General features: G+C 58.7%; 1 protein-coding gene and 1 long non-coding RNA gene across 4 annotated transcripts; one reads left to right on the top strand and one right to left on the bottom strand.

Moving 5' to 3' along the window:
- Positions 1–3,946: 3,946 nt before the first annotated feature.
- Positions 3,947–10,696, bottom strand: LOC138067111 (uncharacterized). 3 transcript variants are annotated; one of them, XR_011140770.1, is made up of 4 exons: positions 8,766–10,696; positions 8,331–8,522; positions 7,566–8,122; positions 3,947–6,786 (listed from the first exon to the last, which is right to left on the bottom strand). It is a non-coding gene; the product is annotated as an uncharacterized lncRNA (long non-coding RNA). The 3 variants fall into 3 exon arrangements; XR_011140769.1 differs by having other exon boundaries at positions 8,331–9,245; positions 9,334–10,696; XR_011140768.1 differs by having other exon boundaries at positions 8,331–10,696.
- Positions 10,697–10,813: 117 nt separating this feature from the next.
- GC (GC vitamin D binding protein) lies at positions 10,814–15,609 on the top strand. The gene is made up of 12 exons (XM_068941286.1): positions 10,814–11,118; positions 11,772–11,841; positions 12,226–12,358; positions 12,641–12,852; positions 12,970–13,102; positions 13,260–13,354; positions 13,848–13,977; positions 14,124–14,326; positions 14,462–14,594; positions 14,715–14,812; positions 14,909–15,041; positions 15,166–15,609. The coding sequence occupies exons 1-12, from the start codon at positions 11,043–11,045 to the stop codon at positions 15,217–15,219; spliced, it is 1,470 nt and encodes a 489-aa protein (XP_068797387.1). The 5' UTR covers positions 10,814–11,042; the 3' UTR covers positions 15,220–15,609.
- Positions 15,610–19,519: the final 3,910 nt, after the last annotated feature.

The following is a 19,519-nucleotide window of genomic DNA, read 5'->3' as shown; positions in this document are numbered from 1 at the left end:
TGTAAATCCACCGACCCGGCGGACTCATTCCTGATTCACATCTGCAGAGAGAAGATCAGGGTTAGGAGAAGTGGATTTGTCCAACTAACGGCCACACACGGTACCAAAAAATAACAAACCAACCCAAATGGCAGCTACTGTGCCGTGGTCGTTTACAGACGAGCTACCGCGTCGTGCTGAAGCAAAGCCTGAGCTGCGACTGCAGGCAAAAGAGGTTTCCCCCGGCACGCCGGAGGGACCTGCCTGGTCCACCAAGCTGCCAAGACTTGCTGGAGGTAAAAGGAGCTGCGATCTGGTAGGGCTCAGGCTGGCGCTGTCCAAGTCTGGGGTGCGCAGTTGGGACAAACAATAAAACACTCTGCCGCAGCCCGTTTGATCAGAAAGAAGAGATGCTATTTTCATAACCAGACTAGGGAGTGCTTTTTTAAGGCCATAACGTAGTTACAAAACTCTTCCTAGAGGAATAACACCGCATCGTACTAGTGACTTACAAATCAGCATGGGTCATATTTTGTTTTCTGAGCAGACTTCCTAGGGGAACAAGTACAACTTGCTTTAAAAAAAACACGGAAGAACATCCCCACAGGAAAAAAAGAATTGCTTTCTGAATACAATCACTGTATGCATCATGCAGCCCCAAGGGAGAAATCACTCCCCTGAAGGAAGCCATACGAAGAAGTTGTGTATCTCCCCTTAAAAATACCTTCTTCTCTGTCTCATTTGACGGCCTGAGAACGCCTGACAGCTTTTAACTGTTGACATTATGCAGCTATAATGAAAGCTTTCCTAAGATGACTGTGGGAGAATAAGGTCATGGAAAAAGAGATATAAAAGATATACACAAGGTCCAAATCAAACAGCGGCAGGAAAACACCGAAGAAGTGACACGCTGCTAGCGTATAGCAAAAAAAAAAAAAAAAAAAGGACTCTACGGAGAAGGGCACGGGAAACAACGGGGAATCAGAAAGCAACGAACCAAGAGGGAGAAAAGAGGAGGAGCCGATTCTCTTTTCCTTTCTAAGCAGTGGGATCGAAGGATTTCAAGGATGCTGGGTCACTCTCCCGCTCTCAGGACTCCTGTAACACTTTATTTAGGTCCCGCAACCTTTCCCCACGCCGCTGCCACAAATCACCCCCTGCTCTTCATGTTCCTGAGGAGCGTGGGGCTGTCTGAAGAGGTGGGCGTCGGGCACGTCCAGAAAATGTAAAAACCCTGGGAAGGAAAAGGCTAACAAATACTTGACACCAGGCTCTTTGCCGGGTGGCTTGCTCTGTTCATGTCCACCTCAACTTGTGTTTCCCCAAAAAACGTCAGGCTGACCTTCTCTCATGCAGCACCGGCCTTGTGTCTTGGCACTACATTGGGATATATCTTCCATATTGAAGCGCCAGATTTAAGAGACCTTGTCACTTGGGCTGACCGTGGGAAAGAGCCGCGCGCGTAACATAACACAGAGTCGTGCTGTAGCGTCATCCAAGTTTGCCTTGCCAGCCGCCTTTAGGCAGCTGCTGTTGTCGTAGCTGATTGGCCTTGAGAGCAACCGCAGCGATACGCGTAGGGGAACTACCCGCCGAAACCGCGTGCCGGGACATGGGAAGGAGGCGTAACAAAGATACGGGATTTGTGCGTTTTCTTTGGCATTTCCTTTTGGGTCGGAAAAGAGACGTTCTTCAATGAAGTCAGTCTGTAACGGTGTTACGCACTTTCTCCCCCCGCCACCAAAGCTCTTATCAGAAGAATCTCCCCCCTCCCCAAACCGTATCATTTTTCTGGCTGGGTTGTCACTACAGAAATTTTACGTTTGCTAATGTTTTCAGACACTTAAAAGCAGACATGATCTTAACAACGTGAACATGTCTTCAAGCGACCACGCCACCCAAAAAAGCCTAAGACGGGTGTTTCCTGTTGAACGGATAAGTTTTAGCCGAAACGTGTAATAATGAATTTAGCAAAAACGCTCAGACCTTAAGGAAGAATATCATGAAATGAGAAGCTTTTCATAGGAATTTTTTTCATTTTGTCTCGTTTCAGGGCTCGGGTTTGCTCACATGGCAAAATAAACACGCTCTGCAGCACTCAGGGCTGGTCCCTCCAGGTCCGGTAGCAGCGCACGGCGCTCACCCGGCCGTCGCCAGCGCGAAGGCCCCCGCCGTGCGTCCCGCTCTGCCCTAGACCTTCAGCGCCCTACTGTCCCGCCTCGACGCGCCGCTCGCTTTTCAAGCCTGAGAGCTGCAGCTGGCGCGGGCCCAGAAACACGCACACGGTAACCGGCTCACCAAAAAAATCACCCGCTGAACGCAACGCCGCGCGCGCAGAGGCAGCACAGAAAGCGGGCAGCGTGTTGCTGCCCTTCTCTTGCTCTCCCTCGCGCTGTGACCTGCAGGCACTTGCTCGCAACCCCGTTCAGGCAGCCTTTCGATAACTCTGCTGCCGGCTTATGTCACAGAGCAAGGCGGCAAGGCGGCGGTGCGCGTCTCAGCTTCAGGTCTGGGAGCCACCCTAACTCTCTGCTGCCTTCCACCCGGTCCTCTCGCGTTTCCAGCGCCTGTGACGCCCCGTCAGGCGGAGGTAAATCCCCCCCGCCGCTCTGCTAAATCCCCTCCCGGTGCCCGGAGTCCTCCGAGCAGCCGGAGTTCTTGTGAAAATCGGCGTTTTGGCTGGCGCAGGCGGATGGCAAGCCCGTCTGTTACGTGAGACGGGAGAACGGGCTGGTTTGACGCGATCAGTGTCGCAGCCAGGGGCAGAGATTACGGCGCCTGACACTGAAAAGGGTGGAGGGAGAAAGGGGGGGAAGCAGGGACAGGACCCAAGATCCCAGATTTTCCAAACTGCCCAGACCGAGGCCATGGGACAGGGACATCAAAAGCAGCTTTTTGCTCCCCTTTTAGCCCTTCATATTAAGCACAGCCAGCAACCAGCTTGCTTCCCAGACCAGAGCTCTGCAGCTCCCAAGTTTTGAGAGAAAATCCACGTCCAATGGCCCGAATACAAATTAAGTGAGCATCGTTCTTATTTCCCTTTGGACCCATTTCATTGCCTTACTCAGGAACCTGTGATTCTCGATAACCCAAGGCAATTCCTTAAGCCCTGCTTAGGGCTTGAAGGTTACTTTCTGAGGCAGCTTAGCTGTCAGAAAAAACGCATCTAGCTGTTTTCCAAGGGAAAAACTCCTCCTTCCACTCAATACTACATTGTCATTGAAACCCATCGAGACGAGACCACTATTCAACCTTTATTTGATAAACCATCATTAAAGCAAGCCTAATGCAGTGAAAGCGAATACAAATTCAGACGACACAGTAAGTAATTTAAGCAACACAGAAAGGAAGGTAACTGACAGCAGTAACAGGGGAAATCCAACCGTTCAGCTGTTTCTCAAAACTTGTCTCATCAGTAGCTCTGGACAGACATAAATGCAACCGGCCCATTTGCAAAGACAAGTCCATTAATTTTTTATTTCGGTTTTCCAAGGAAGAAATCTTGCAGTAACTTCATAAGGCACTCACTTCCGTATTTAAGCCCGGCACAGCTTCCAATGAGTTAGCCTCTTCACTCAAGCTGGCTTTTAACATTTTCCAAAGGCGATACGAGAAGAAAGCTAAAAACGTGATCTCCGTGATGCCCCCAAGCTCACAGGCTACATCCCAATGCCACTACACCTGCCACTCAGCTGGCTGTCAGTCAGCCAGCGCACAGGCCGGCTGATGGGCACCCTTCTCCAGCTCACTGCTTCGACTTACCTGTCTAGCGAGGAGAGCGTTGATAATTTTCTCTTGCGTGAACTGCCTTCATATAGTCAATGCAATTCCTTGTTCTTACAGTTAAAGCAGGTAAACACCCTCCTCCTCCTTTCTCAGGAAATAGAAATGTATGTTCTCAGTCTTCACTGGTTAGATTTAAACTAAAACCCCCTTCAGCTCTCCCCCCCCCCCCCAAATCCTCCAGTATTTGTAAGAACTTCAGTAACCTTTGTGCAACACTAGCTCGCTTCTAGGTACTCACCTACGCCCGGGGTTGACATCTGCTAATTTTTACTTTATGTCTAAGCAGCATGTAAGTGTTTTAAGAAATGGGACAGCAGGCAATCAAGGCATTGCATTCCCTTTAAAAAAAAAAAAAAAAAACAGGAATTCAGTTATCAAAGGTGTGTTGCAGTGATTTTTCCAAAGCACCGGCTTAAGGCAACGTGCGTCAGCACTTGCCACATCCTTACCGGGCTCCTAGAGCAAGAGGGGGCGACGCACAGCCAAGACGAAAAGTTTCTTCCCTTCGCTCTCCGTGAAGGGCTGCTTGGCACCCGGCACCCTCACAGCGCAGGGGCTGGCTGGGGGACGCCCTCCTCGAAACCCCTGCCCCGACGAGCTGGACTCTGCGTTACCGAGCCCCCCGGCCAGATCCCCCCTACCCACCCGCGCGGCCTTTGGAGGTAGCCGAGCCTGCGCAGAAGTGAACTGAATTCTCCTGACTGGGAAGAGCAAACATTTCACCCCTGATAACTAACAGATGGGAGTCTCTCCATCTTCCCCCTTTCCTTCCCCGGCCCCTACAGGTGCTAAGAAGCGCTCAGGAGGGGAAAATTAGCCCCCTGGGAAAATGATCTGCTCCCAGAGAAGGGTTGCTGCCACGACGCACGGCGTAACTTGGGTCCGGGACCCCCGGCAGAGTCAACGGCGGGTTGTGGCCGAACACCAGCTACTGCTTTTCATTCCCATTATGCCATTTTTTTTTTCTCTCCACTTGCCGGACGGTTTCCTGCACCTCTCTGACTCCACGGCTCCCTGACGCGGTGCTGGGAAGCGCCCTGGAGCACGACTTTGGGTCCCCGCGCTAGCGGTAGGGGAGTGACACGCAGCTCTCGAGCGAGCCAAAGCCAACATCATTTTAAAAAGCCGATGGTCATTTTTGCTCCCAAGCTCTTCCCTTTGAGCTGATTTTATTGAACGAAAGAGCCAGATCCCTCTGACCAGTAAATAGCTGATTTGCTCCCTGGTGGAGCAACTGGTTTATTCGCGTGGCTTCGATGGACGCAACGCGATGCTCTTCGCGATGACCGTCACAAGCGAGGCGCTGGCTCAGCCGCAGGGATTTTGGCTCGGCTCCATCCTCGAGCGTTTCTGGGGCTGCCGGGGCGGCACCGCAGCCCTCGCGGCACAGCGCTGGCCCACGGTTTCCCACGCCTTGTCCCACTTCCGCGCTTGGAGGAAGCAGACGGGGAATTTCTCACATCCCACGGGGGCAGCAGAGGGGTTCACGGCCCAGCCGGCAGCTTCACATCCCCGAGCAAGGGCCACCCGCAGCAAGCCACAAACCGAAGGAGAATACGCTGAGGACGCTTAGTAAAAACATGAGATGGCAAATAACAGAAACACATGGATCAGGTTTTGCAGTGACCCCCCGCCCCGAGGTTCCCACACGCACCAGGGGCCACCAGCCCATCCCCAAAGTCAGTCACTGGGAGATCAAGGCAAAGCTCACAGTATTGAGCAGCAGCATGATGCTCCAACACATCTGGCCCCCTGCCTGCCCCCCTCCCCCCCCCCCCAAAAAAACCCCAAATTTAGAGAGATGACTGAGGAGCAGGAGGGCAGCAGAGCCCTTCTGGCCCAATAGGGGCCAGCCCCAGCTGCAGACCTTTTCTCATCGCTCCCTACTCAGCCGGGAAGCGCCAGCACCTGCAGGGCTGCCCCAACCACAGGTGAGCAGGGGCCGGCCGGCGTCTGCGGCCAAAAGCAGCACCCCCCCCCAAAAAAAAAAAAAGGAGGTAAAAAAGGTGAACAAAAAAAGAAAACCCCAAAGTGCTGGGTTGCACATAAGCGAGCGTTGGGGCATTATTAACGAGCCTGCTACGGTAACGAAGCCTGGGGAGTTATCGTTACCCTTCTGGTTGTCAGCCTGCATCCGGACCAGATACGGACCGTCCCACCCAGCCCGCGCGGTTTCTGTCGTCGATTAACCGGCTTTCCTCTCGCACGGTAGTTAGCCAAGTGACGTTACCTCCCGTAGCGCTGGGTCGGAGGGTGGAAGAACCCGTCTCTCGTTCCACACCTCATTTCACCCAACCCAATTATTAAGCACCCCTGCCAGATCGAAATAAAATTTTAGAAGGGCTTTAGACGCTTTGTGGCAACTGTGGCCGGGGCTGAAGAGTCAACGGCCCTAAGCAAAGCCGAGCCCCGTGCGCGCGCCCGCCCGCCTGCCTCTGAGAGACGCGTCCATTGTGCTTTTTTGACTTATTTCCCTCTGTTAACGTCTGAGCAGCCGCCAAGGCGCTCGAGCGGGACGCCGAGGCCGCAGGACAAAGCGTTGCCGCGGCCGCGTTAGCAGCTCTGCTTTCCGAGGGTCGGCGAGCGGTTTGGAAAGAAGAAAGGGTTCACCGAGGATCCATCCAAAACGCGGGCTGCCCCGGGCAGGTTCCCTTCTAGACCTTATATTACGGCCCGGAGCGACGGGTTTCGTAGCAGCCGGAGCCTCCGGCAGGTAGCACGCCACGCGCCACGGCTGCGCTCTAGGACTTTATTGGCAGGTTTTCACCGCTGCTGTTGATGACGCCCGTTGGGCACCGGCCAGGCTGCTGGTGGAGCTCTTCTTGGTGTCTCGGCTGGTCGAAATCGCCGCTCGTTTGCTTGGGTTGCTCTGAGGCCGGGGGTGGCGGCGGCGGCGGCGACAGTGGTGGTGGTGGCAGCGGTTCCCTCGCCGGGTGGATGGAGAGGACGCACGTGGGACCCGCGTCACGGGAGTTCACCTCTTCTTCCAGTAGTAGTAGGTTGCGCAGACGCGTACGTACCCTGCCGGGGAAACGCGCAGCCGCGAATTAAAGCCTGCGGCGGGGCCGGGGTTGGGGAGGAGAAGGCTTCACCCAACCCGTCCACCCGTCGAAGGAGTTTCAGCTTTCCCCGGCGGCCCCGGTGCTTCCCTCCCCTGCCCCTGCCCCTGCCCCTGCCCCGGCGCCGGGCCGGCTGCCGCCGTCACCTTTCTTCTTGCCCAGCGGTTTGTCGTAGAATTTCCTATTTCGTCTGTTCCTCCTGCTGGGGGGGACCCGGCGGTGGCCGCCGGCAGCCTGCTCGGCGCCCCTGTGACTCGCCATGGCCGCCGCAGCCTAGTCGCCCAGCGGGCCCCGAGGGCCGCACACCATGTCTCGCCCGGCCGCGCCGGCGCCGCGGAGCCGTGTGAGCGCCGGGCGGGTGGCGCAGCCCCCTTTTCACGCCACCGGCATTGTGAAGGCGCGCCGACCACACACAGGGGCCGTTGCCGGGCGGCGGGGCGGGCGGGTGGGCTGGGGGCCAGTCGGCGTCCGAGGGAATGGTTTTGCTCGCGTGGTCGCCCGAGCACCTCTGCCCCCCTCCCCAGCTCCACTTTCCCTGACACCTCCAGTGACCTTGACCTGTCCCTGCACTTAAGCTCATAAAACATGGTTTCACAGAATCACAGAATGGTTGAGGTTGGGAGGGACCTCTGGAGATCATCTAGTCCAACCTCCCTGCTCTAGCAGGGTCCTCTAGAGCATATTGCCCAGGGTCACATCCAGACGGGTTTTGAATGTCTCCAGCAAAGGAGACTCCACTACCTCTCTGGGCAACCTCTTCCAGCGCTCTGTCACCCTCACAGTGAAGAAGTTTTTCCTCATGTTCAGATGGAACTTCCTGTGGTTCAGTTTGTGCCCGTTGCCTCTTGTCCTGTCGCTGGGCACCACGGAGAAGATTGGCCTCATCATCTTGACACACCCCCCTTCACATTTCAAGAGGGGAATCAGCCCAGCTGTTGGTCCAGCCGCTCGGGGCTAAATTGCTGGGTGGGATGGCTCTTTCCCCACGCGCCGCATCTCCACTCGTGAGACAAGCGGGGAGGAGTTGCCTGCTCGGGCCATTTATCCCCTGCCTAGGTTTGTCCTAGGTGGTCGGCCCACCAGCGGGTCCCTTCACGTCTCAAAACAGCCTAAGAGCTTTTTGAGTCCGTTTGCAGAAGACCTTCATCCTCCTCTTGTGTCCCTTGCTCCACGCAGCAGGTCAGGAGGCACATTTGGGGGGGGGTGCTCCCTCGTCACTGGCTGTGCGTGTACGTGCCTGGGCAGCAAGAGCAAACGATGAGCTGCTCTTTCCAATCAGGGGCCATGGTGGGTAAATCCTAAAAACGTAAGAATTGGCATTCCTCAAAAATTGAGATTTTTTTTTTAAGGTTCTGCTTTGAAGAGCTAGAAGAGGACTTCTGCGGGGAGAAAGGGCAAACGGAAAGCTAGCTCTGAGGAGACAGTGCACAGCTCTAAAACACTCCCAAGAGAAAATATGGGCATTTGGGACACATGGACCTAAGAAAGGCGAATGAGAAAACTTACGGGATGGCTCAGCTTGCTTAAGTTTGACTTCTAGGAGTGACTTTCAAGCAAGCATGGCACGGTTGGGAGTTTCTCCTGCTCGGGACGTGAGCCTTGGCCAGTTTTCAGGCTTGGACAGCGTGCCTGGGCCATGCCTGCAAGCTCTGGTGCGACCTCCCGGCAGGGCCAGCTTCAGGACAGGAGCGCTGGTGTCTGGGAAGGAACAATTTAACACGAGGGTGCAGGACCCGCCAAGGCAGTTGCTGGACTTATGGTGCTGCCCTGCACCACTGCAGGTTGCAAGCAGAGCTGCACCCTGGAAAAAAGGCAGGGGCAGGGGGGGAACAAATTCCTTTTCCGCTTTCTCAATGGGGAAAGAGGGCAGAGCGCTTTGCACGAGCTGCCGAGGGTCACTCAGCGAGCGCGTGGCAGAGCCAGGACACAAACCCACGTCACCTGAGTTATCGGCCCCAGGGGTTTCTTTAGCAGCAGGAGGGGAAGAGACGGTCAGGCTTCTTTCTTCCCCATCTTCATCTTCTGGGTATTTTCCTGATGAAAAGCCCTTAATGCGTGGTGCAAGCGCCGGAGGTTGTTGGCTGAAGTTGTTCTTCATTACCCAAAGGGCTGCGCTTTGCTGCTTAAGTCCTTACCATTAACGTAATTGCCCTTTCTGCTTTTATTGCTGTCCCCGTTGATCAGAAAGCGTGTGCGATGGTTAGTTTTAGCTGCCCACAGCCATCCAGTATATCCATGCAGCTGCAGAGGGGACTGCATTAAGAGATGGATTAAAAACAAACCGAGACAGAGAAGTTGCGGCTCTTCAACAGCCTTGCGCTCGCCCAGCAAGCGCGTGTCGTCTTCCTGCTCCCCCCCATCCCTGAAAGGGCAGGAAAGGTACGGGGAGGTCACGTCATTCTGGGGGCAGCCCAAGGGGTCCTACAGAAACAGAAAAGTCAGATGAAACCCCTTGCTTTTCCAGCCAGGGTCCAGCCAAGCGAAACGTGTTGAGAAGCTTTGGTCTTACCAATGCTTCCCCTCAGCCGTCAGCCCAGCGAATCCACCGCGGAGGCTGAGGCAGCGCTGGCCTGGGTGTCACGGGCATCGCGGAGTCGGTGTGGTGGGGCAACATCACAAGAAAAATGTGGGAGCAGCTTCGAGCCTGTCTGAGGGCGGGATGAGAACCCAAAATAGCCGGGGGGTGGTGGTGGTGGCTGGGTGTGGTGGTGGCTGGGTGTGGTGGTGGTGGTGGCTGGGTGTGGTGGTGGCTGGTGGCTGGTGGTGGCTGGTGGTGACGGTGGTGGTGGCTGGGTGTGGTGGTGGTGGTGGCTGGGTGTGGTGGTGGTGGTGGCTGGGTGTGGTGGTGGCTGGCGGCTGGTGGTGGTGGTGGTGGTGGTGGCTGGGTGTGGTAGTGGCTGGTGGTGGTGGTGGCTGGTGACTGGTGGTGGTGGCAGGTGGTGGTGGTGGCTGGCGGTGCTGGTGGTGGTGGTGGTGACTGGTGGTGGTGGTGGCTGGTGGCTGGTGGTGGTGGTGGCTGGGTGCGGTGGTGGTGGTGGCTGGGTGTGGTGGTGGCTGGTGGCTAGTGGTGGTGGTGGTGGTGGCGGTGGCAGCTGGGTTGGGGGGGACGGCGACAACGACGCATCCTGGGCCGAATTAATCATTAGCTGCACTGTGGGCGATTGGGCAAGTGGTTCAAAGGGACGGGAGGGCAGGCGGGAGCACATTGACCTGTTTGCAGAGCGGGGACGCGCTTGCAGGCAGGCAAACAAGCGCCGAGCCAGAGGGTTCGCGGCAGCTGGGAAGGGCGAGGGCTGCAGCAGCCCGCCGGCTGGTTTTCGCATCCCGTTGCAGCGCTGGAGCAGCTGTTGAGCCTCCCCCCCCACTTCGCAGCGATTTTTACGAGCACCTCTCTTAAGTGTGTTTTAACAGATCCCTGCGTTTCTGCAAAAAATACACCGAGCGGGTGGTGATTCTCCAGCGCGCTGCTGCGAAATTGCAGCTTAAATTGCGGAGGGGAGTCAGAAGAGAAAAAATAAAATAAAATAAAAAAATCTGTGTTTACACCAAAATAACCTATCGTCTGGGTTTATACCCCAGGCACCTAGTAATCAAGCAGTCTAATGGCTTGTGAAGTCTTCTGACCGTCAAAGAAAGCCGCATCGCATTTCGGCATGCCGCTACTCTGTAAGAACTGCAGATTTGGGAAAAAAGATAGAAAAAAAAGAAGAAAAAAAAAAAAAAGCTCCGCCGAGGGGTTAGCGTTTTGGCTGCCGTCCCCATCTCAGCGGGGGTCGCCGGCAGCGTGCGTCGGGGTCTCAGCGCGCCCGGGGCGGCGGCGGTGGCGGTCACCCCGACCCGGCACCCCGGCGCCGTTACCTATTTCCTCCTCCCTGCACCTCTTTTTTCCCCGCATTGCACCTTTCCCCCCATTGCACCTCTTTTTTCGCAAGGTTAATCATTAAAAACCGGCCGGGTTTCGGGGGCGCTGGCGCCCTGCGCCGTGTGTTTGCCTTCGCCCCTCGGGCCGCGCTATCTCCGGCAGGCCAAGGATGCTGAGCCTCTGCCCCCCGCCGCCCCCACCCCGGGGGGGCAGCAGCATTAATCATTCACCGGGCGACGCGCGGTAGCTCCATATAAAGGCCGGGGTGGTGGTGGTGGTGGTGGGGGCTCTGCACGGAGCAGCCAGCCAAGGGGCGAACGGCGCCGCCACGAGCCCGGCGGGGACCCGACTGCAACATGACGGGAGCTCTGGGGCGGCTGCTGCTGCCGCTGCTGCTGCTGCTGGCGGCGCTGGGTGACGCCGAGCACCGCGGTAAGCGCCCCGAAAGCAGCCGCAATGGGTGCGACGGCCGGGCGTACCTGGGTTTTTTTATTTTTTTGGGGGGGGGGGTGGTATCATCCTTTTGCAGTAAGGGCTGAGCGGCATGGTGGGAGCGAGAGAGGACGGCGTCGCGGGGCCTCTTTTGCCGGCGTGGCGGGGGGGGGGGGGGGGTTAGACTTTCTGCTCCCCTTTGCAGGCGCCGTTTCCCCGAAAAAAGCCCTCGGGCCGAAACTAGGCAAGGGGCAAAGTCTTGCTGCCCTCAGAGCTCAGCAGGCCATCGTACACCTTCCCCTCCCTCCCCCCCCCAAAAAAACCCGGCCAAAAGCGCAAGCGTTTCTTGGGCGCCGGTTTCTGAAAATGAAAATAAATCAAGCGAGTTTTCACTGGCCAGGGGCTTATCCGCCCAACCTCTTCTCGGCAACATCATCAAACCGTCGTCCCTGCGCGCGCCTTCCCCCGTCTGCAATTCCCCGGCAAGGTCCCGTCGAGGTCGCAGCAGAGACGCCAGCGCCAAAGGCCTAACTCAACGCGGCCTGCAGCAAAACCGATCCCGTTCTCGCGGGCGGATGAGCGGCGGCGTTGCTGCCGCGGCGGTCGATCGTGGCCCCCCCCCTTCACCCCCCACCCTTTCTCTGGGCTTACAGGTAAAGCCTACGTCCGGGACAAAGTATGTCAAGAATACAAGACCATGGGGAAGGACAACTTCCGAGCCCTGTACGTATCTCCTCCGACCTTTGCTTTGGCACATCAGCCGTGACCAAGGGGGCGGGAGGGGTTAAAAAAAAAAAACCCAAAACCATAGAAACAGGAAGATTTCCCCGCTGTCTGGAAAGGAGGCCTCCTCTTGCTTTCAACGGGCCGGCTTGCAGGAGAAGAGTTGGCTTCTCGCTGGGCCTACTCGAACCCCCCTGTTAGGTGCCTAAAGGACCAGGAGTTAGAGCAGAGGTGGCACCTAACGCCCTTAACGTCCTCTGAAAACCGTACCTGCCCTCCGGCGTCGGGGCGGCGGCGGAAGGAAGGAAGGAAGGCAACGTGGACACCCTGGGGCCAGGCCACACGTAAAAACGCGGCTTTCTCCCCCCTTGTGTTTGCTCCCAGCACGATTGTCATGAACAGCAGGAAGTTCTCCAACGCCACCTTCGAGGAGATCAGCCACCTGGTGCGCGAAATAGTCTCGCTGGCCGAAACCTGCTGCGCCGAGGGCGCCGACCCCTCGTGCTACGACGCCGGGGTAGGTCGAGCAGAACGCGGCGGCGGCCGGCGGCCGGCAGGAGACATTTAATTCGGGGAAAGAGCTTCCAGCCTGGGGCAGGCACCTTTCTACACAGAGCTCCTTTCAGCCTTTTCCGCCTGTTTTTTTCAGGCACGTGCCCAAAAATAATGGGATTTACCCTCCCGGTGCATTAAATTTTGGGCTCTTTCTCCCCCCCAACCCCTCTCCCTGGCAGCACAGGGGGCTCGGGCGACCCCTCGCGCCCTCCCTCTGACTCCTCTTGCCTCTGCGCCCCCGCAGTCGTCGGCGCTGTCGGCCAAGTCCTGCGACCCCAACTCGCCTTTCCCGCACCACGCCGGGGCGGGCGCCTGCTGCGTCCACACCGGCCTCGAGCGCAAGCTCTGCCTGGCCGCCCTGCAGCACCCGCCCCGCGAGGTTCCCGGCTACGCGGAGCCGGCCGGCGACGAGCTCTGCGCCGCCTTCGCCAAGGACCCCAAGGACTTCGCTGACAGGTGAGGGCCGCGCCGCCGGCTGCGAAACCCCACCACTACCACCACCACCACAACCCTTCATCTGGTGGTGGCCCGCCGCGGTGGCGAGGTCTCCCAGCCAGCCCACCTGCCCCGCAGGTTCCTCTACGAGTACGCCAGCAACTACGGCCAGGCGCCGCTGCCCGTGCTCCTGGGCTCCGCCAGGAGCTTCCTCTCCATGGTCTCCACGTGCTGCGTCTCCCCGGCGCCCACCGCCTGCTTCTTGAAAGAGGTGAGTTGTCCCTCTCCCCCCACCCCCTGCCCCCAACCCCGGCCGGCTTTCGGAGGCGGACGTGGTTTTGAAGGAGGTTGCTTCAAAACCGGCGGCGGCGGCGGCGGCGGCGGCACCGCGAGCGCCTGACGCCCCAGACGTTTCCTTCTCGTTGCAGAAGCTGCAAAGGAAAACCCTCTCCATGCTCACGCTCATGTCGAACAGGGTCTGCTCCCGCTTCGCGGCCTACGGCAAGGAGAAAATCAAGTTCAGGTAAAAGAGGGCCGACGACGCTTTTCCGCCAGCCCGGCCACCCGCTTCCCTCTCTGCTTTCTCAAGCGAGGAGCTGTGAGAGCCAGCGCACCGGGCTGGCCCGCGGCAAGGCAGCCCGCTTAGCAGAGCGCGTCCCACGCTCCCTCTCCCGCGCCCTTTTTCCTCCTCGAGAAGTAACGCAAAGCTTCAGTTTCCTCCCGCAGTTGGGCAAAAATATGCCAAGGCGAGTCGCATCCCCCCCCCACCCCTGCCAAAGCTGTAGTGAGACAGCGCGCTGGCCGGGTCGGCACCCGTGCAGCAAACCGAGCGGGGCGGTGGGGGCGGGGGGGTCTCGTAGGGAGGAAGTGAGGCTTTAAACCCCCACCAGGTCTTCACGGGGCAGGTCACCAGGTCTTCACGGGGTAGGTCACCAGGTCTTCACGAGGTAGGTCAGGAGAACGAAGAGCCGCGGGACCTACGCGTCCCCCTCTTGCGCTTTGCCTCCCCCCCGCAGCTACCTAACAACGCTCGCCCAGAAGGCGCCAAGCGCTTCGTTTGAGGAAGTCTTCCCTCTGGCGGAGGACGCCGCCGAGGTGTTTGCCCAGTGCTGCGGCTCGACGGCTGAAGACTGCATGCAGAAGAAGGTAGGGAAGTCCTGGGGGTTGGGTGGAGGGGGGGACACCGGTGCTCGAGGTCGAAGATCTGGGGTGGAGGGGGGCAGCGATGGCGAGAGCGCCGCCGGGGGGGGGTTCCTCCAGGCGTGCGCCCTCCTCTGCCTCCCCCGCCGCAGCTGTCGGAGCACGCCGCCAAGGTCTGCGGCGCGCTGGCGGCCAAAGACGAGAGGTTGGCCGGCTGCTGCGAGGGGAAGGACGCCCTGCGCGGCTACTTCTGCCTCTCGGCCCTGAAAGCGGCCCAGTCGCCCCCGCTGCCCGACCTCCGGCAGCCCACCGACGAGCAGCTCTGCGGCGCCGACCGGGCCCGTCATGTCGACAGGTGAGCGGAGGCGGCGGTGGCCTCCAGGGCTTCACCCCCGCCCTCCGCCGGGGGGGTTGTGGCGGGGAGCGTTCGCCCCGTGGCCTCGGCCTCGCCTCCCCCCCGTTGTGTTGCCTTCCCCACCCCGCGCTCCAGGTACGCGTTCGAGCTGGCGCGGCGGCAACCCAGCGTCCCGGACGTCTTCCTCGGCCGGCTGTTTGACGCCTCCGAGGCCGTCATCCGGGAGTGCTGCGGCGCCGAGGACGCCTCGGCCTGCCTCGACGGCAAGGTGGGCGCCTTGCCCCCCCCCCCGACCCACCCCTCCAAAAAAAAACCCTCCGCAGAGGCCTTTCCCCGGGGGGGGGGGGTGTGTGCTGGCGACCCACCCTCCACCCTTGTCCGCCCGCAGCGGCAGCGCATGAGAGGCGAGCTCGCCACCTTCCTGGAGCGGGCGAGCGAGCTGTGCGGCCCCTACGCCCAGCTGGATTTCCTCGACTTCAAGAAGCGGTGAGGCCCCGGAGGCGGCCGGACGCGAGAGCCCCCCCCCCCGCCCCGGCTCTCACCCTCCGCCCTGACTCCCCCAACCCCGGCCCCGACCGACAGGCTAAAAGAAAAGCTGGGGAAGACGGTGCCCGGCGCGAGCCCCGAGCGCCTGGCGGAGCTGGCCGACCGCCGGGCCGACTTCGCCTCCACCTGCTGCTCGGCCAACTCGCCGCCCCTCTACTGCGCCCGCCAGGTAAAGCGAGGGGCCCCGCCGGCCCCGGGCCCTCGGCGGGCCTGCCCCCGCGCGGGCCCGTCAGGAAAAACAAACAGACAAAAACCAAAAGTCACGCCGGGCCGGCCTTTCGCCTCTTTTGCAGATGGCCGCCGAGATGGGGCAGACGTGCGACTCCGGCCCCTGCCTGCTGCTCTAGAGCGGGGCGGCCGCACCACCGGCGGTAGAGACCTCCTCTCCCCCCCGCCCCAACACCAAACACACCACGGCGACGGCCTGGCCCTGGTCGCCCGGACCTACGTCCCGAAACGGCAGTGGGGCAGGGGGCGGGGAGCTGGGATTTTTGGGGCAGGGTGGGGGGGAAACCTCTGGGTTGAGGCTGGGGTCGCCGGAGGAGGAGGAGGTCCTGGGTGTTGCAAGCCCGGTGGCAACGATGGGAGGTGAAAAGAGGGGGGGGGGTCTGCAAAGCACCAGCTTTTTTGGGGGGGGTTGGAGGGGGTGCAGTAGGCCACAAGGAAGGAGGCAGGAGCGTCGCAGAGGGAGATGCCGTCTAAAACGGGAAATATAAATGTTCAGCAGAGCTCCAAGAGATGGCGCTTGTAACCCAGGGAAGAGGTGGATGGCGCTGGGCCCGCGATATCCCCCCCACCCCACCCCAGCCCCACTGCTCCCCAAAACTGGAGGGGGCTGTCTCCCGGATCCGAGCAGAGCGCCACGGGCAGCTGCTCCCGGCTCCCCCAGCGGAGGCTCTGGCCCTCCCACCACCCCCTCCAGAGCAGGTCGGTCTTGAAGCAGGAGCCCATCCCGAACCGCTTGGCCATCAGCCCCCCCCCTCCAAATCCAGCGTCCCTCCCCTTGGCCGTTTCGCGCCGCAAAGACGCCCAGCCGAGTCACGGGGAAACCGCTTGGGTTATGGGGGGTCTAGTGGCCTGGTGGCTGTCTCGGCACCGGGTGAAATCCTGCTTCCCACCGATGGGGGAAGCAGCTCTTGGCCTCGCTCTGCCGGCTCTGGGCAGCGCTCGGAAAGCTGTCGGCTCTACGGAGGCACCACTGAGCACAAGCCTGGACCGACCGCGGCCGGCGAGGGCGCCGGGCCGCTCGCCCCGCGCGCTCGGCAGGGTCTCGGAGACCTGGCCGAGCCACCACCCTGGAAAGGCACGCCGGACCACGCAAACGGTCCCGCAGGAGAGAGACGCTGCGTGTCCTTCAACGGGCCATCGCGGCCTGCCTACCTTCTCCGCTCTGACCAGTCGACCCGCTGGGGATTGTTTCTGAATAGTTTCCACTAAAAAAAAAAAAACCCTGCCACGTGACCACCAGCAGGCCGGATGCGTCCCGCGGCATGTTTGCTTTCCCGCGGCGGAGCGTTTGCCTTGCAGGTTTCACGGGGGAAAAATTAACAGCTCCCAGACGCTTGTCCTCCCTCCCGCCTGCCCTGAGCGGCCAGCCAGACTTGCATGGAGAACAGCGTCCAAGCTGCCCTTCACAGCCCTGCCATGAACCCACAGCTCCTCCATGGCCCTATAGATCTGCCGCTGCCCCCATCATGGCCCCACAGTCGTGCCGCAGCCCCCCCAGAGCCCCACAGCCCCATCATAGCTCCACAGCGCTGCTATGGCCCCTCAGGGCCACCACAACCCCACCATGGCCCCACAGAGCCCCATAGCCTCACCATGGCCCCACAGAGCCCCATCAGGGCCCCACAGAGCCCTATAGCCCTGATATGGCCCCACAGAGCCCCATAGCCCCACCATGGCCCCACAGAGCCCCATAGCCCTGATATGCCCCTCGGAGCCCCATAGCCCCACCATGGCCCCACAGAGCCCCATAGCCCCACCATGGCCCCACAGCCCTGGTATGGCCCTTCAGGGGCCCATAACCCCATCAGGGCCCCACAGAGCCCCATAGCCCTGTCACAGCCTCATAGAGCCCCCCAGCCCCATGGTGGCCATGGCTGGCTGGGTGCACCAGGAGCTGGGGGCAACGTGGGGGAAAACAGCCCAAGTAGCTTTTTCTGCCCTCCCTCGCCCCTAATTTCAGCCCCTTCCTGGGCAGCTGAGGCGCCTCCCACCCCACGGCATCGCCGGGCAGACTGTGCCGTGCCCAAGCCTCCCGTCTCCCTGCGATTCAGGGAGGTATGTTTTAAGCACCAAGCTGAAAGCTGCAGGGAAACGCCAGCGGTGAACAGCGTGGGAAGGCGACGGATCCGGTGCTAGATCAAAGACCATGCTAATGTGTCATAATTGTAAAATGCTCGAACAGGCCGAAAATTAGATGTCCTAGGTCAGCATGACATTACCAATTAAAAAAAAAAAAAAAAAAAGCAAGTCGGCGTAGTGGGCAGCAAGTGACGTTCCCGAACATGACAAGATTGAGCTGCGGTGCTTTAGCCTGCGCTGGGGCTAGACTGGCTGCAGGGACCCACTGGATGCGACGTTAAAGTGAAGCATGTAGAGGTGACCTCTCCAGCATCAGGAGCTCATCAGGGCACGGCAGCGAGATGCGGGGCGTTTCTTACGCGGTCATAGAGCGAAACAGGTATACGGCATAAGACGTCCATAGCTGGCACCAAACAGGCACTTTGCTTTACGGGCAGTAAGAAACGCTGCTTCAGGTCGGTACCGTGTGCCCATTTTCAAGGATTTGTTTGGTTTGTGCAGGACTTGGGGGTCTCACCTCCATCCTCAGTGAAGGCAGCAGAAAGCAGCTGCATCCCATGGCCTGTCCTTTGCCTCTTTTCACGGTGGTTTGTGGCAGCCTCGTGCTGTACACACCCTATGCTAGCACCCTCCTTGAAAAGTACATACCCCACTCGGAAACTGTTCTTGGGTCGATTGACCACATTGCCAGCCAGGTGTCACTTTCCTAATGTCGCCGACACGTAGAGCGGCTGCTTTAGTTACGATGAAACGTCTTTTTGGAAACGGAGCGGTCGGGAATTGTCACACGTCGCCTGTGAGGGCTCGATTTTCTCGCCGGGCGTTGCCAAATCACAGCCCCTCTCTCTTGCGTCGCCAGGAACCATCCCAGCCACTTTCAAAGCTCTCGTTTCCAGCTGGCCATCAGCTAAGTGTTTATAAACACAGCAGAAATCTGAATGGAGCCGACGTGGATCATCTGCCGCAGGTATCGGATGTCCCTGCCGTCAGTCTGATGCCAGGTTTTCAGCTGTGGGACGTAGACCACAGGCTTGAAAAGTTGCCTATGAGAAAAGTGCTTTTGTGACAGACAGGGACCCCTTGGAAGAAACCCGGCTTAAGACAGAAGATAGTAGGGTTACTAGCATATCCCATAGGACTTTAAAACAGGTTGTTTTACAAACTATTAAATTTCAAGGATGATGAGTTCTTTGGGAATTGACCATCCCAACCCTATAAGATGCTGTCATCAAGTTAAGCAGAAAAAAAAGTTGCATATTTGGATTCACAAGTCTGGAGAAGGCCTGAGAGCGTGAGCAGCTCCTAAAACAGAGACACGAGCCTTCCGAAAAATAGCAAGCCCCTCAAACGACCGCAGACCTTCCTCGTGCCGAGTCACGCGCTCGGTTGCAACCTGCTCTCTCAGTGGCCCTCACCTATATCTTCGTCTGCTCATCGCCGTTATTCACGCGCGACAAAAACAAAACCACCAGGGTCACGGCAGGCAACTTCAGGCCGGAAGCAGCTGCAACCCTCCACTCAGGTTACTGCAACATCACCGCAAGGTCCTAGCAGCGAATAAGTCCCCGAGCGGGCTGCCAGACACTAGCGGAGACAGCTGGTGTCGGCAGGATCTTTTATATATTTGTAAAAAGAGGCCGTGACGAGATTCGGGCAAGCTGTAACTTCAGGCACGACAGCCGGCGGCAGGAGCGGAGATGTAGCCAAACTGCCCTGAATTCCCTGCAAAACCCGAAGGGAGCCGTCGCTTTGTCGTTGTTAAAGGAGGAGAACAAGTGCCCTATTGGAGCAGAGAGGAGGGTTTTCTCCTGGGGCACGTGCAACCACATATATGCCTTTTTTTTTTAATATGCCTTTTTTTGTTTGCTCTCTCTAGTCGGTGCATTTTCTGCAATGCTCTTCGGTCGTTTGTTGCAATAGGAGTTAGCATTCAACAGAGTTTCTGGTCTCGCTTTGGTGAGGCGGAAAGCTCATTGAACAGACTTCGCTAGGAAAAAAAAAAAAAGCACAAGAGCCGTGATTTCACTGAGATACCCTGTAGGACGTCACTCACTGGAAACAGGGGTGAGAAAGGCTATCGAGCCTTCAGCTTACTGCAGCCGCTGGCACCACCTAGTCGCTCAGCTTTGAGCTAGGTTTAAGAGTTGGCTGTGGTGACTCTTCCCTGAAACAGCTCCGTTTTCTCGCACGGAGACCTCACGGTCCCGCTCGCAGGCGTTTTCCGTTAGAGCACGACGACGGTCGGGCCGGCAAAATCGGGGTGTACGAGATCGTCGCTCACCATTTTAGGCATGCCTAGCCAGCGTTAAGACGATCAGAGACACCGACCAGTTAAGCCAG

The sequence above is a fragment of the Struthio camelus genome, chromosome 4 (genome assembly GCF_040807025.1).
Source record: "Struthio camelus isolate bStrCam1 chromosome 4, bStrCam1.hap1, whole genome shotgun sequence".
NCBI classification, from domain to species: domain Eukaryota; kingdom Metazoa; phylum Chordata; class Aves; order Struthioniformes; family Struthionidae; genus Struthio; species Struthio camelus.
The sequence above is the reverse complement of the archived record's forward strand: the minus strand, read 5'-3'. Positions and strand labels throughout refer to the sequence as shown.